General features: G+C 34.9%; 1 protein-coding gene across 1 annotated transcript in view; it reads right to left on the reverse strand.

Annotated features, from left to right (window-relative positions):
- Positions 1 to 13670, reverse strand: part of LOC136828304 (uncharacterized) — a 112482-nt gene extending 98812 nt beyond the window's left edge. The window contains exons 1-2 of the mRNA XM_067086178.1: positions 13437 to 13670; positions 8996 to 9173 (exon numbers count right to left, since the gene is read on the reverse strand). Of these exons, the coding sequence (XP_066942279.1) occupies positions 8996 to 9173; positions 13437 to 13483 (225 nt within the window). The 5' untranslated portion in view covers positions 13484 to 13670. The remainder of the gene's footprint in view (positions 1 to 8995; positions 9174 to 13436) is intronic.
- Positions 13671 to 17500: the final 3830 nt, after the last annotated feature.

Genomic DNA, 17500 nt, shown 5'->3' on the forward strand with positions numbered 1-17500 from the left:
CCGACATTTCTTGAATTTGAAACTCCAACCACATTTCCCAACTTCTCCCACATCCAAAACAAGAAACGCCTTAGCTTCTTTAAACGCCTCACCACCATCTGTGATTTTCTTCGTAGTCAAATGATTCTCAACACTTTCAATAAAAATCTCGACAGGTTGTCCCAAAGCCCCATTCACCAAACCCACAAAGGGTTGGAATGGCGAAGTGAAAGTCGTAACCCTATGAATCAGTCTTATCTTCTATTTCCCCGCTTGCCATATCGCCAACTTTCTTATCCTTATTCATAACTGAATGATAAATAACTCTGGCTCCCCCCAATAAAATTCTGCGTGATCTTAAAATCATGTACTCTAAGGAAGTAAACACCCTCTTATATGCGCTCCACTAACACGCTCGAACAGCTGAGCACGAAGGCATCTGATTTTCAAGGTTAACTTACGAAACCCACGAGAGAAGTAGAATCCCAGAAGGAAAATTCACCCCCCCCATATCACCCCTGCTTTGTCTCCATGCAATATACGCTGACCGCGCAACAGAGACGAGGTGATTCACTGAGTAGAAAAACCACCCATTACATCCCACACACAGCACAACCGAGAATAACTTGATAAGGAAAAAAAAAAGAAAAGAAAACCCTGAATAACGTCAGCACATATAACATTACATTTACATCCCCTTCCCACACAGTACAACCCATTTCACATATGTACATAAAAATAACATATTTCATCCCCACAATAATTCAATAAGAGAAAAACGAAAGAGAGAAGAGAGAAAATAAAACCTTAAACCAACTGAAATGGAAAATCCCCAACGAAAAATTTCACTTTTCCCCTTCCACCAAATCTCAGCTACCGCCAATTCGATATAATAACTGCATTTCAATTAAAACCACAAAAGCATGTTATTATGTCGTAAGCCGCAGTAAAATGACCGACTCTCGATAACCGCTCCTTCATCAAGGCACCCACTGAGAAAAACTGATTTCTCAGTCACCATGCCCCGTTGCGTTCGTGATAAAAATGCAAACTCAAAGCATTTCCCCTAAGAAATGAAGTACCAATGAAGTACCAACCACACCAAATACTAACCCCCCCCCAAGCCTATTATGCGTGCATGTACCTAACCTCCTAACTCCTACCAACATTCATACCTCTCTCTTCGGTGTGAATTCACAACACAGTCATTTACTGTCTTTCCCGCTGCCACTGCCTGTCATCACCGCCCCGCCTTAAAAATGTATGGGAGACACTTACATAGGAAGGGGGCACAGGTAGCTGTGGCCTTGAGGACGCCCCCCCCCCTTCTCTCTCTCTCAGGCAAATCTGGCTTCTCTTTTTCTCGTGAGTGTTTCATCTCTCTCTCTCTCTCTCTCTCTCTCTCTCTCTCTCTCTCTCTCTCTCTCTCTCTCTCTCTCTCTTTCATAAAGCTCTGTTCCTATTTCTAACGTGTGTGCAAATCAAACCTAGTTTACAAAAATAAAGTTTATTATGCAAGTCTAACAACATATCAAGTAAAATGAAAAATATGTATGATAAATAGTAAAACCCACTAAGCCATTCCCCCAAAAGCGAAAATTATAGTGTTGCAAGAAAACATAGCGTGTGGGGATTAATTCCCATCTCCCACCAAGTCACCCAGCAGTACCACATTATTTCCATGTTTCTCCCCAAATAACTTTTCAAGTCTATATTGTCACTAGTTCATTTTAGTGACAATATAGAGTGATTATGGTTCGCACCAAAACATCTGTAGGGAAAAGATCCATCTCCCACTAAAACCAGAACTTACCCAATTCACATCAACACTGCATCAAAAAAGTTAAAAGAATCACAAAGAAATAACCATTGAAAGTTAATCATTGTCTATATTAAAAACTTACCCTTTCAGCAAAAGGGAATCCCGGTCCCAGAGTGATCCAGCAAGTCTTTCTGGCTCAGTTCCTTAAAAGCAAATGTGTAACCTTTTCACAAGAGCCCTTCGGACTTAGCCACTTTTCACAGTACACAAACTAACACACACTTCCTTTGACACAGCTATAACTATACCCAACCCAACTAGACAAAGCTTCTAGAAGCTTCGGTACAGAACAGTGATGGACACTTCTGCCCGCCACACGTTTCACTGACACTGCTGTATCCAAAGGTGACTTTTGATCACGCCCAGGATACTGAATTTGTCTATGGCCAGGCCGCACGTACTGTACCTTCCGCCTGCGAGATCGCTGACCACCGTGATACATCTTGTGTCGCAGCCACATACACATGTACACATATACTCATTAAAAAAAATAAATATATATATATATATATATATATATATATATATATATATATATAATATATGTATGTATGTATGTATGTATAGATATATTTATTGAGAAGTAACCAATGCACAATTACATTTGGAACTGAAATAAATTTCTGAATAACATTGGGCTTGAACCCAGGTCTTTCAATTAAATGGCATGGAAGCTACCAAATGAACTACACAGATCATGAAAGAATTCAGAAGTGACCCAACTGATGGCATTTACTTCGAACTATCCCTTCTTTTATGGCTTGTGTGGTTCAGTTGGTAGCACCTTTGCCTTGCAATTGAAAGACCTGGTTTCAGTTCCAGTGAGTCAGAAATTTATTTCTGTTTAACACGTGTTTATGTGTTGATTACCTCTATCGTTTTCACCCAGAAGGGATAATTCGAATGAAATGGTACCAGTTCAGTCCCTGCTGGGTTGGCTAGTTGGGTCAAACTCGCTGGTGTGCTAGGCAGCAAGCCTGCCCGGGTAAAAGCCTTAGGTACAGAGGTACTTAGGTTCCAACTTTCTCATGACTTGTGTGGTTCAACTGGTAATCGCCCTTGCCTCTCAACTGAAAGATCTGGGTTTGATCCTGAGGTGAGTCAGAAATTTATACATACATGCATGTATATATATATATATATATATATATATATATATATATATATATATATATATATATATATATATATGTGTGTGTGTCTGATTTTAAATTACGAGAGATTAAAAACTTGATGATTATACGAAAAAGTTACAGCTACGATTTATTCTATCTTTCAGTTCCTTCTTGAACATACAATGGTGTTTTATTACAGGGTCAAAAGAAAATAATCCTTGACTTACATAAAAATTACTCTGCCAAGTCAACTGAATCAAAACAGATTCTAACAAGTTCCTGGAAATAGTTTCGTGACAACGTGACAACATTTGGCTTTGTGTCCAGCGTATTCTGTGGGACTTTTCACTTAAATGTAAAAATAGAGCATTATTAGTCCGACCTGTTCTTACTGAGTATTTGTGTTGTTTTATTCTGGTGTTCATTTCTTTACTGGTCACACCTAAGTAAAATAAATCACAATCCATACATGGAATTTTGTATATAATATTGCTATCTTTTCGGGGGCTATTTTCTACAAGCATGTTTTTTTATATTATTATATATGTGAAGGATACATTTGTGTTAAACTATTTTAAAAAAGATTTTACAGTTTTAAATCCAATAACATGTGGCATACAAAGGGTGTTTGAGGACACTTCTTTTTCTCTTTCCGATTTTCCATGAAAGGCCTTAATAGCTCTATTGTAACAAATATCCGAAATATGGGCTGGATAGCAGAGATCCCTACCTATTTTTCTGATGTTTTTGAATTCTTGATCTAAAAACTCAGGACTGACTATTCACAAAACTCGAAGAAACATTGATGAAAAAACTGACATTTTGATATTTATATGATGTCCTAAACAATAGTGTACATATATCAAATTAGTTGTCTTTTTCCTATAAATACTAAATTTACAATTAAAAGGCTCCATTTTAATATAAATGTCCGAAAAAGGTAAACAGACATCTTTCTCTAACTCAAGTGCAAAATTTAATAGAAGGAACTTGATCATTTAGTTGAGACAATATGTTATTTACATCCAAATCTTTGAATTCTATGACCTGGTATGATCAGTTTATGGAATTCATCTTAAAATATTAGTTAATGGGAACTTTAGTGAATAAGGAACAGACATCAAAACTTATTAACCGCGAATCGGGATTGATTGTAATACCACTGATTTTTAAGTCAAATCTAAAGAATTAATAAGATGGGTACCAGAAATAGTTCCTAGCAATGGTGACATAATTTTGTTAGATAATTTGAAAGTTTATAAGTTACGGTGCCAACAGAACTAATTATTGGTCTCAGGGATATTATCTTTATGTGTTTTTACTAGCCCATATAGATGCGGCAAAGAAGGAGCTTTGTGGAATTAAGAAAAAAGAATGGAGGCATGCGTGGATCATCTGGGTACATTGGGCAGAGACTGGCGTCGTTGAAACCTGTCATTTAAAAAAAAGTCTTTTTTGTAACAACACTGGTATTGTAACCATTTTCTATCAGAATGTGGAAGCTGGCTGCCGCATTCATGTTCGATTGAGCACAACTGTATGTATTGGAATGTAGGCCTTTAATGTATTGCTCAGAAAGGTTTCATCACCTCCAGAGATCAAAATACGACGACAGCAAGGAGATGAAGATATGCATTTGTTCTTGTACATCTCATTTGCCATAGTGGTATGGGACCCCATCGAGATGCTATTAACTTTTCAATAGATCAAAGATAAATTGGGCATGGTATGGGTATCGATATGGGTATGGAAATTGGTACGGGTATGGGTATGGGTACAGATATGGGTATGGGTATGGTACGGATATGGGTATAGATATGGGTATGGGGCAGATATGGGTATGGGGCAGATATGGGTATGGAACAGATATGGGTATGGGTATGGGAACTAACAAATGCGAGCGATGGCGAGTATCTGCTAGTTACATTTAAAGGGAATTAGAATTATTACCACTCTTTCGATTTTTTTTTCAAGAATCGTGGTATTACATTTTTTCTTGTGAATCGGCCTACAACATATTTTCCGTCTGAAGAGGGTTTTATTTTAGCGCACACAATTTGTAGGCCTATTTTTTGCGTATACAGCGTTAAAAGACGAAAGTATTTATTACTATTTACTACATTTTGCTTTTATCATAATCAAAATATAGAAAGATGCTGAATATCATCCTATAAATGTTTGGCTAGGCCTATTGATCCTTGCGTGATCTGTAAAAAGCTAGGTATCCTAATATTGTGCTAATAAGGATTAGTGTGCTATTAGTTTTTTGTAATCAATAATGTATTCTTTTACAGTTGTTATGTAAATTTATGATTGATCATTACAGTGCTGGCTGGCCTCATGAAATTGTCCACTTAGCCTAATTCTGAGCCTGTATGCTTGAGGACTAAATTATTCATGCCTTGAGAGAAAAACGTTTTTACTCTTCCTGGTCAGGTGAAACAGAAAAACAAAAATAATGTGGTTTTTCCATATATATATATATATATATATATATATATATATATATATATATATATATATATATATATATATATATATATATATATATATATATATATATATATATATATATATATATATATATATAATTTGCATCAAGAATAGTTAGTAGATGATACTGATAGTGTGTAAGAAGTCGAGTTGAAATGTGACATTAAAAAATATTCATTTGGCAGAAAAAAGAAATTAACCAATAAAACCAATATAAATAGTTAATAAGTTAATAGATCCTTTCGCACATAACTGAAGGAAAACATATCCAGCAAATCTAGCCAGTTTCAGTTCATGGATGCTCTTCGCATTCTGATGCCTATTGTGACCCCAAAAGCACCGATACCTCCGTCCACATATTATGTCGTTACCATTCACCATTCATTCGAGGCCTATGTGACTCGCATTAAACCATTCATTTTGTAAAAAAAAAAAAGCTGTATTCCCAGTTTCCTTATTTGATATATCTGACTTCTCCTTCATATTTATACAAATATTCTATGTCAATTTGACGTTTTTTATGAATATGTAAGGTTTATAAGCTATCGTGCATCAACACTGGTAGTCTCCTCAACGTTCGGCGTTCCAGGCATGCCAACCGAACCTCACACTCAATGCTTTTCGTGACCCTTCGGTCAAGAGAAATGTATTTAAGTGAGGAAGTTATAAATCATAAAATAATTTTGATAATTATATCCAGTTTGCCAGCTTAAAATAACATTCTTTCTTTAAACAGATGAGAATCTAATAACACCAGATAAGCCAAACTCCACCCACTTATGCTCTATTTGCGTAAAATAACATTCTTTTAACAGAAAGCTCTTTACACAGATAATAATTCTCTGATAACATGGTTGGAAGGCCCGTTCATATCTAAACATAATGAAATATTTCATTATGATTCGGACGAAATACTTAAAAACCTGCATTAAACAAGGAATTTTCTTGCAGTTTTATACTCTGCTATAATTGATTCTAACGTTCATGTTATAAAAAGTTTTCTCAAACTAATTAATATATGAAATATAAAAATGAAATAAAATCTGAACGATATATTTCGTAAAATGATGCAGAATATAGTAGCGTGATTGCACAAAAATACCGGAATTGAGTAAAGAATACCTATTATATGAGAATGGCTGTAGCATAGCTGCTAAGTATTTGCTATTTGATAATTTGAGTTATTATTGACGACCAAAGAATTCACCAATATACGAGATCACTGCGAGAACTGTAAGGCTTCATTCTCAAGATAATAATTTTAATATCGATTTTAATTTTGGATCAATTATTGGCTTTAATATTGGATACTGGATTCATTAATGATTTTGATTTGCAATCATTAACTATTAAGCAGCTTTTTTTCACTAAACAGTCAGACCTCTTACACAGCGAATGTCGACGCCCTCCCTCTCCCAAACTGGAGTAAGTCCCTTAGTTTTTAGCTCGATCAGAGTTTGATACAAATCTTTCTTTTTTTCATGTTCTCGTGTTCAACATTTCTGTTTTCTAATATTTCAATGTTTTCTTATGATTTTAACGTGAGCAAATTTCATGTATACTGTACATTATTTTTACTGTGTATTTTTTATTTGTATAATTTACTTTGTATCATTTTACGTCTGCGATAATGAGACTTGATAACACATCAAGAATTTGGCCAGTAAACTAAAAGTGTTATGCTGGTTGTTCTCCATTTTTCCCTATATATCTATATACCCTATATCTATATCTATCTATTCGAGTCTCCGGCCGGCTTATGAAGAGTTAGAGGATTTTATTTCCGGTGATAGACATTCATTTCTCGCTATAATGTGGTTCGGATTCCACAATAAGCTGTAGCTCCCGTTGCTAATTAACCAATTGGTTCTTAGCCACGTAAAATAAGTCTAATCCTTCGGGCCAGCCCTCTCTAGGAGAGCAAATCAGCTCAGTGGTCTGGTAAAACTAAGGTATACTTAACTTATTATCTATCTATCTATCTATCTATCTATCTATATATATATATAATATATATATATATATATATATATATATATATATATATATATATATATATATATATATATATATATATATTTATATATATATATATAATATATAAATATATATATATATATATATATATATATATATATATATATATATATATATATATATATATATAATCAACACACAATCACCTGTGAAACAGAAATAAATTTCTGACTCACATCAGGATTGAACCCAGGTTGAAAAGCAAGGACGCAGCCATCAAAGCCACACAAGTCATAAAATTGGAACCTAAGTACCATTGTACCTAAGGCTTTACCTGGGCAGGCTAATTGCCTCGCATACCAGCTTGTTGTCCCAACTTCCTAGTTCCTCGTTGGGCGAGTGGGTTCCGTTCTCAGCTAGCACTCTGCTGGCCGCGAGTTCGAATCTCCGACCGGCCAATGAAGAATAAGAGGAATCTATTTCTGGTGATAGAAATTCATTTCTCGCTATAATGTGGTTCGGATTCCACAATAAGCTGTAGGTCCCGTTGCTAGGTAACCAATTGGTTCTTAGCCACGTAAAATAAATCTAATCGTTCGGGCCAGCCCTATCTATTAGAGCTGTTAATCAGATCAGTGGTCTGGTTAAACTAAGGTATACTTAACTTTGTCCCAACTTCCCGACTCAGCATTGACCCAATTGACATCACTTCATTCGATTTATCTCATCTGAGTGAATATGATAGAAATAATCAATACACAATCGTCTGTGGAACAGAAATAAATTTCTGACTCGCATCAGGATTGAACCCAGGTCTTTCAGTTGAAAGGCAAGGGCGCTGCCAACAAAGCCACACAAGTCATAAAAGAAGATGGAACCAAAGTACCATTGTACCTAAGACTTTACTTATACTCGTATATCCACCTGCACGGATATGTAGGCCTATATGTGTAAGAAAGTTCAAAGCAATAATCGAATAATGTGGCAAAGGTCCTTTCTGGTCTCAGGAATGCAGCAGTCAAGCAGATGCAAAGCAAACTAGGTTCGCTGTGTTCGTTTGAATTTTATTATGTGAAAATTGCTTTTTCTCTTTCTTAAGTGACTTTTATATGGTTTATTTTAGAATCAGTCGAAGCGTTTGATATGCGTCTGAATTCATCATAAGTATTCTTGTTTCCTAATCTTTCCGGATGAATTTTAAGAAATAATAATTATTTGGCACAGAGTAGTTTATCAAATTTTAACAGCAAAGGCTATGTATACCCTGTCCCGGGAGGTAATCTATGGATAAAATATGTGCAGTTGGGCTCAGTACTATAGCTCGGAATTGTTGCAGAGAGGTATCTACTCTCTAAGCTACGTTTTACTCAACGAAGCTGCCGCTGATTTATCGACAAGTTTTAGTGTTATAAACAGTGGTTCCAGTAGTTAAGGTCCTTGAAGATGAACGTACCATATTCACACTGATTTTATGCTTTTTAATTCAAATTTGCTTTAGAACCAAGGCCCTACTTGCTATTTTATGATTACAAAATGATCAAATAAAATGATCATTGATGATCACAATGTGAAATAGTTTCATTAATAATATATAACTCCACTGACTGACCAGAGTAAGAAAACCACATAGCGCTGATATCATAAGAATGGTTCCAGTGAAGAAGAGACAGACTGTGACGTAATGGATGATCTGTATTCTCACTGGTTCTGCATTCTGTAGTCCCGCCTCTCCTCCTCTCTCTTGCTCTGCCTCTATGAACGTTTTCTTCCAGTCACCCATTGTTAATCTGTAAGGAAAGAGATATGCAGATTAATTTGCAGCAGGAAAACAAGAAAACACAATGTCTTTAAGAGCTACTCGCGCACACACACACACACACACACACATAATAAATATGAAATCTAAATCACATTCATCATGAACGAAGTTTTTGCCACTGCAGCAGACAGTGAATTCTTGACGTTTATTTTCCTAGTATATTTGGAGAGGAATGCCTTATATTACATCCAAATGGGAATTGAACGAAGAGATTCCTTTTATGGTGATTCCAAACCTGCATTAGGAAGGGTCGAGTCTAAGTGATTCATCACTGCACTAAAGTGGATGCGGATGAGAACTTGATTCCTCCTATATCTGATTTGATGCCTACCATGAAAGGAAAGCTTTTCATTCATTCACATTCTAGGTGTTCAGAAGAGAATGTATCCCATATTATGAGGCAAAACGGGAGTTAGAGGTTCATTAAAGTATTTTTAGACTAAATTTTTCACCTGTTTTCCTTGACGGGGGCTGATCCATAAACAAACAAAACAGTTAATTTCGCTTTCATCCATCGCCTGCTGAATCAAAATGACTGACTGTTGCTTCACATATACCCAACCGCACACGCCCACACAGATGCATATATATATATATATATATATATATATATATATATATATATATATATATATATATATATATATATATATATATATATATATATATATATATATATATATATATATATATATATATATATATATATATAATGATCACTGCCACATTCACACTTTCCTTGCTGAATCTTGGAAGAAGCCTTCTGTACGCAGAACAATTTCACAACAGTTCCTTCATGTACTTACATGAAAGGCTCATCAGCAGCGCATCCAACATCCCTAGACATTGTAACATTCGCTATATGAATGCTCAAGCGTCCCTGTGCCTCTTTTGCATCATCTAACCAACACTTTCTAGATCCTCCTCTCCTCTTTACTCCTAATACTTCTGAATTATACGAATTTCTCACCAAAATATCATCCTTCATGATTTCCACAGAGCTGAACCATCTCTTGACACTAACCTATCATCCTTCATTCTTTCCACATGACCAAACTCTCAACACTCTCATGTGAGCTAATCTTTTTAAAAGTTCTTCTGTATATCTCCATATTTCTCACAAATTCAGGTTTTGTTATGCTATTTCTCTTCCATTTCTACAGAACATCCAAACTTCACTTCCAAAAAAGGAGACTTGGCTTGACCGTTCCTTCATGCCTTCTGGCGTATACTTCATAGATGTTCGAAGTGTCCTGCCTATTCATCCGGCGATCAGGGTACCTGCCTTGCTTTCACGTGAATGTGATTAACCCCTTCTCTTATGCTGCCATCATTTGTTACATTCACTACAAAGAACTCAGTCAGTCAACTACTTCCGTTATCCCACCATCTTAATTATCATTCATTATTCCATCTACCTGGCTTCTCTTCACCACCATAGTCTTAATCATGATCACATGAAGCTGAACATTTTCCTCCAAAACCAAATTTGAATGGTCACATTTCCCAGTCAGTACTGTATCATCTGCAAACATTGGCTATTCCATGCTCCCTCCATGACCCCTTTTCTTATTCCACAACTTTGCACTTACATCTGATACTCTTTCCCTGACTTACATCTATTCACTCCATCTATCGAGATATTAAACAGCCATGGTGACATAGGACAATTATCTCAGACCCACTTTAACAACTAACCAGTCACTCTAGCACATGCAAATTCTAACACATGCTCCATTTCTATCGTATAAAATTTTCATGTTTCCAAAATACATAAATTCATGCACACACACATATACACGCACACACACACACACACACACACACACACAGACACACATATATATATATATATATATATATATATATATATATATATATATATATATATATATATATGGTCACTTTTGCCAGACAAATATGTAAACGTAACAACCACAAATCGAGAAGTTAAGAGTGCATCGTGGTTATATATATATAATATTCTGACTCACATCGGGAACAAACCCCGGTCTCTCGAGTGACAGGCCAGAGCGATACCAGTTGACCTACACAAATGTTCCCTGATGTGAGTGAGAAATTATTTCTGTGAAACACGTGCTCATGTGTTCGTTATTTATATATATATATATATATATATATATATATATATATATATATATATATATATATATATATATATATATATATATATATACATACATATATATGTACATACTGTACATGAATGTCTATCACATCACCGTGATATTTTATTTACAAACATTAAGCTACAAATGCCGTTTATAGGATTCTTTTTTGTTTTAAAATGTCTATTTTGCTGTTCTTAAGGCCACATCTATTCAAAGGTACATATCTGCAATGCTCTTAAACACTTGGATGTGAAAACTGATTTCTTAATTCTATTAATACAAGAAGAAATATCGGTGGCTTTTTTGTTAGTACTTACTATATTGCTAGCATATATATCGCGAATTTCTACAACTTTGTATCAGTCCACTGGAGATGGCTTAGCCATAGAAGCTATACCAGTTAGGATTTGCTACCGTTTTCATTTCTTCTCTGTCGTGTTTGATATATATGAGTATATATATACAAATACACATATATAAGTTGATTTATATATATATATTTAAATAAACATTAAGCTACGAATGTCGTTTAATATCCAATTCGCGCTACTTCTGGAATATCACCGTAGGGTAATTATAAGTGATAAAATTTAATGGTTTGGTACCATTTACCACTTATAAGTACCCTACGGTGATATTTCCGAAGTAGCGCGAATTGGATATTAAACGACATTCATAGCTTAATGTTTATATATATACATATATAAAAGTTAAGTATACCTTAGTTTTACCAGACCACTGAGCTGATTAACAGCTCTCCTAAGGCTGGGCCTGAAGGATTAGACTTATTTAAATATATATATATATATATATATATATATATATATATATATATATATATATATATATATATATATATATATATATATATATATATATATATATATATATATGTAAGTATGTATTTATATGCCCATATATATCAAACACGACAGAGAAGAAAATGAAAACGGTAGTAAATCCTGACTGGTATAGCTTCTATGGCTAAGCCATCTTCTAAGAGTGGACTGATACAAAGTTGTAGAAATTCACAATATATATGCTAGCAATACAGTAAATACTAACAAAAAAGCCACCAATATTTCTCCCTATATTCACAGAATTAAGAAATCTGTTTTCACATCCAAGTTTTTAAGAGCATTTCGTACATGTAGCCTACCTCTGAATAGATGTGGCCTTAAGAACAGCATAATAGAGAACAGCATAATAGACATTTTAAAACAAAAAACAAACTTATAACACAAAAAAAAAACCTTCTTGTGCTGCCATGTAATAAAAATTCAAAGAAATTTTGTGGTTAATGTACTATTTAAGAACAATAAACTAATGAAACATGTACTTATAAATAATTAGCCCAACAATACTAAAGGATGTGTATACCACTAAGTCTTTTGATAACTTTTATGTTAGTCAAATTGGAAAAGCATTGGAAAATAGAGTAGAGCAGCATAAAAAAAATTAAAAGAAATGCACAAGTGAACAGTGGAACATTTGTACATGTTAGTAAAAACAATCATACAATCAACTGGACAGAAGCAAAAATTATTGTTTATTCTAATAAAATGCACGTGCAGGAAACATCATTGCATCTAGTTTTATAAAGGAAAGCTTCTCTATGAACATGAATATCAATCAAGGCATGTGTAATCTTGTTCCATTAATCTCCAGAGAAATATGCAAGAAGTTTCAACTAGATGGAAGTTCGCTGAGAGATGAGAAAAGGGAAAATGGCCTCCTGCTAGGTGCTTAGCCTGCTATTCAATGGGTACGTCTCCTCCTACAAAACACCTGTCAGGTGCAAATAATTGGTTTCCAGCCATATGTACCTTTGTATGGACTGGCTTGCTAGCATATGTTAGTTGAATTTCTATCACTTTATACAATTCCTTGGAAGGTGGCGTAGCAATAAAGCCGACACCACTCAGGATTTACAACTGCTTTTCACTTCTTCCCTGTGGTGTCTGATATATATATATATATATATATATATATATATATATATATATATATATATATATATATATATATATATATATATATATATATATACATAATATACATATGTGTGTCTGTGTGGCAATCACTTGTCATCAAGTCACCTGTGAAGGACTCTAAAAGAGGGCCCCAAGTAGATCAAGTGTCTCATTGGTCAGGACATCCTAAGGACGGATTCTAGGACGACTCACAGGCAGGACTTCCCTTCGGCCCGGATGCTATTCCCCCCTGGTCTCTCTCAGGTGATCTGTGAGGAAACAAAAGGGGACAGGACATTGCAGTCTCTCTGAAGTGCATGAAGCTGTTTGATGGAAAACGGGGAGAGAGAGAGAGAAAGAGAGGTTAGAACAGATGTAAGGAGAGAAGGAACAAAATGGTTTACCTTTTAAGGTGTGCGACAAGAAAGAAATGTAAGGCATTTCCGTTCCCAAAACTTGCCCTCTCTGTTTTATCAAGAATTAGGTCTGATGTTACAAAGTTTACATATATATATGTATATATATATATATATATATATATATATATATATATATATATATATATATATATATATATATATATATATAATATAATATATGTGTGTGTGTTTGCGTGCGCGTTTGTGTGTGTGTGAGGAAGAGAGAATATTTGTGGGTATGTACGTGTAGAATCTACTAGGCATTTTTTAAAGATGTACATGTATTTACAATAGAGATATTGACCTCTTCACTTTTTGGATACTCTTGAATTCGCAATGAAGAGCAAATTAAGGAACTAACGTACAGACACTCACATTCACATACACTGGTTGGAGGTGAGGCCTCAAAGAAGGATATGAGTCCATTCCTGCTTATATGGAGTGAAGTATGTCGAATTCTGATGTATTTTCGTAGAGATGTGATAGAACATCTTCCCAGCCATAGTATAATGTTTCAGCGTATATTACATTTAGGTTATAATATATATGTATATATATATATATATATATATATATATATATATATATATATATATATATATATATATAGAGAGAGAGAGAGAGAGAGAGAGAGAGAGAGAGAGAGAGAGAGAGAGAGAGAGAGAGAGAGAGAGAGAGAGAGTACATAAAACTATGTATATATATATATATATATATATATATATATATATATATATATATATATATATATATATATATATATATATATATATACTAGGTGACCAACCCGGCACTGCCCTGGATAACTCTGAATGACAACCAATAAACTCTCTCTCTCTCTCTCTCTCTCTCTCTCTCTCTCTCTCTCTCTCTCTCTCTCTCTCTCTCTCTCTCTCTCTCTACTTTTCCCTCTTTCTCCTCCCTAACACCCAGTACACTGGGACACTATGACCTCCATATCAAACCTAGAATGAAAGAGACTTTTAGAATTTGTCAAAAATTAATTATTCCACCAATAGGTTGACAAACCTACTAGAGGAAACAACATACTAGACATTGTCCTATCAACAGAAGATAACCTAGTGTCTGACCTTTCAGTAGGTGCAAAATTAGGCAAAAGTGACCATAAAATTATTACATTTCACATTAATCCACCATAAAAAAGAGAAGAAGATACTAAAGAGATTAGACTACCATCGAGGAGACCTAAAAACACTAAAGGAGTACGTTAAAAATCCAGAGTACAACAAGAGCACAGACACAAATAAGTACTGGGAAGCCCTTCTAGAAGAATACACAGAAAAATGCTCCAGATGTATACCATTAGAGCAAATACAGACAAACGGCAACCCTCAGCCTAAGTGGTTCAACAGAGAAATTAAAAATAAAACAAGAGAAAGAGACAGATTGCACAAATCAATGAATCTACACCCAACACCAGAGGAGGCAAGCAGGCATAAAGAACTCTGTAGAATGGTGGACAAATTAGTAGGAAATGCAAAGATCAATGAGGATAAGAGAGTTGCATCAGTTTGTTAGGAAAACCCAAAAGAATTCTTTGCAGATGTTAATTGTAGGAAGCCCAAAAAAATAGCATAGGTCTCTTAAGAGACAATAGAGGAAACCTGGTGAACTCAGACCTGGAAAAGGCAGCGTTACTGAATAAGTTTTTTACTAGTGTTTTCACAATTGAAGACACTACCTCAATCCCTGAACCAGCTATTAAATATGAAGGGGCAGAACCATTTGACAAAATAATATTTACAGAAGACATAAAACCAAAATAGAAAAACTAAACAAGTTCAAATCTCCTGGCCCAGATGGGATTCACCCAAGAGAAGTTAAAGAGTTAAAAGAGGAGATAGTTTCTCACCTATATAAACTCTATAGAAAAACTGCAGAACAACAAAAGGTAATGTGCCCCCAGTTTACAAAAAAGGTCCAAGAGAAGAGCCAGGAAATTATGGACCAAACTGTCTAACGTCAGTTCCTTGTAAGATTTTCGAGTCATAATTGCAGATCAAATTGTGGATCACATTGATAGAAACAATCTGTTGTTAAACAGTGAACACGGCTTCAAACAAAACAGATCCTGCCTATCAAACTTCTTGGAGTTTTTACATAACATACTTAAATTTACGAAAGTAGTAGAGGAATAGGTATACCCTACTTAGATCTCCAAAAGGCCTTTGACAAAGTTCCACACAAGAAACTAATGACAAATGTTAAAGCTTTAGGAATTGTAGGAGAAATAGCAGACTGGATCAAAGACTGGCTAACTAATAGAAAACAGAGTCATAGTAAACGGTGAAGAATCAGAATGGGCAGATGTGACAAGCGGAGTTCGTCAGGGTTCTATCCTTGGCCTGCTCTTTTTTTTATTTACATTAATGACATTGACGTAGGTTTAACTAACAGGATAGCCAGATTTGCAGATGACACCAAACTATGCGTAAATGCAGCAGACCCAGATACAGTGGAGAGCTTAAGAAATGACCTAAGGAAAATAGGAGAGTGGTAAAAAAGATGGCAAACATCTTCTAACTTGGTTAAGTGTGAAGTGTTACAAATAGGAACAAACAAGCCTCATGACAACTACATGCTGCTTAGGAATGACATAAATAGTGTAGAACAAGAAGAAGACCTTGGGTTCATTATTACCAAGGACTTAAAATCCACAAAACAGTGCATAAAAGCTGAAAAGAAGGTACAGAAACTAGTGGGATACATAAAGAGGCAGTTTAAATACTCTACAGAAACAAGGAAACAGTGCTGCAGTTCTACACATCAATAGGTAGAGCTCATCTTGAATATGCAATACAGTTTTGGTCACTAACACTTAGAAAGGATATAAATAGATTAGAAGGGGTACAAGCAAGAGCCACAAAGTTAGTTCCATCCATCATGCAAATAGGCTACCAAAGACGACTAGAGAGCCTGAACATGCATGACTTAGAATTCTACACGATGATTGCGAGGACAACTAATAGAAACATTCAAAATACTGAAAGTAGACAGTAACCTCTTCACATTAAACGAAAACCAGACAAGAAATAATGGATGGAAACTAGACCTGAAGAGAAACAACACATCTCATTGTGGGAACTTCTTTACACACAAGATATGTGACACATGGAATAAACTCCCACTGGAAGTTGTATACAGCAACAGTGTGGAAGAGTTTCAAAGAAAGTGTATATGTATATATTGCAGTGCATATATGATATATATATATATATATATATATATATATATATATATATATATATATATATATATATATATATATATATATATATATATATATATACACATATATGCATATATATATATATATATATATATATATATATATATATATATATATATATATATATATATATTTCTTTTAAACTCTTCCACACTGTTGCTGTTTACAACTTCCTGTGGTAGTTTATTCCATGTAACAGAGAGAGAGTGAGAGGGAGAGGAAGTGAGAGAGAGAGTAGAGAGGGTGTTAGGGAGAATAAAGAGAGAGAGAGAGAGAGAGAGAGAAAGAGTAGAGGGGTGTTTGGAAGAAGAGAAGAAGGAAAGAAGACAGGGAGGGTTGGAGAGAGAGAGAGAGAGAGAGAGAGAGAGAGAGAGACAGAGAGAGAGAGGGGGCGGACGAAAGAGTGAGACAGAAAGAGTGAGAAGGAGAAGAAGAAGAAGAAGAAGAAGAACAAGAAGAAGAAGAAGAAGAAGAGAGAGAGAGAGAGAGAGAGAGAGTTACAAGGATTAGGATGTCTCAAC

This window comes from Macrobrachium rosenbergii, chromosome 3 (genome assembly GCF_040412425.1).
Source record: "Macrobrachium rosenbergii isolate ZJJX-2024 chromosome 3, ASM4041242v1, whole genome shotgun sequence".
NCBI lineage: Eukaryota > Metazoa > Arthropoda > Malacostraca > Decapoda > Palaemonidae > Macrobrachium > Macrobrachium rosenbergii.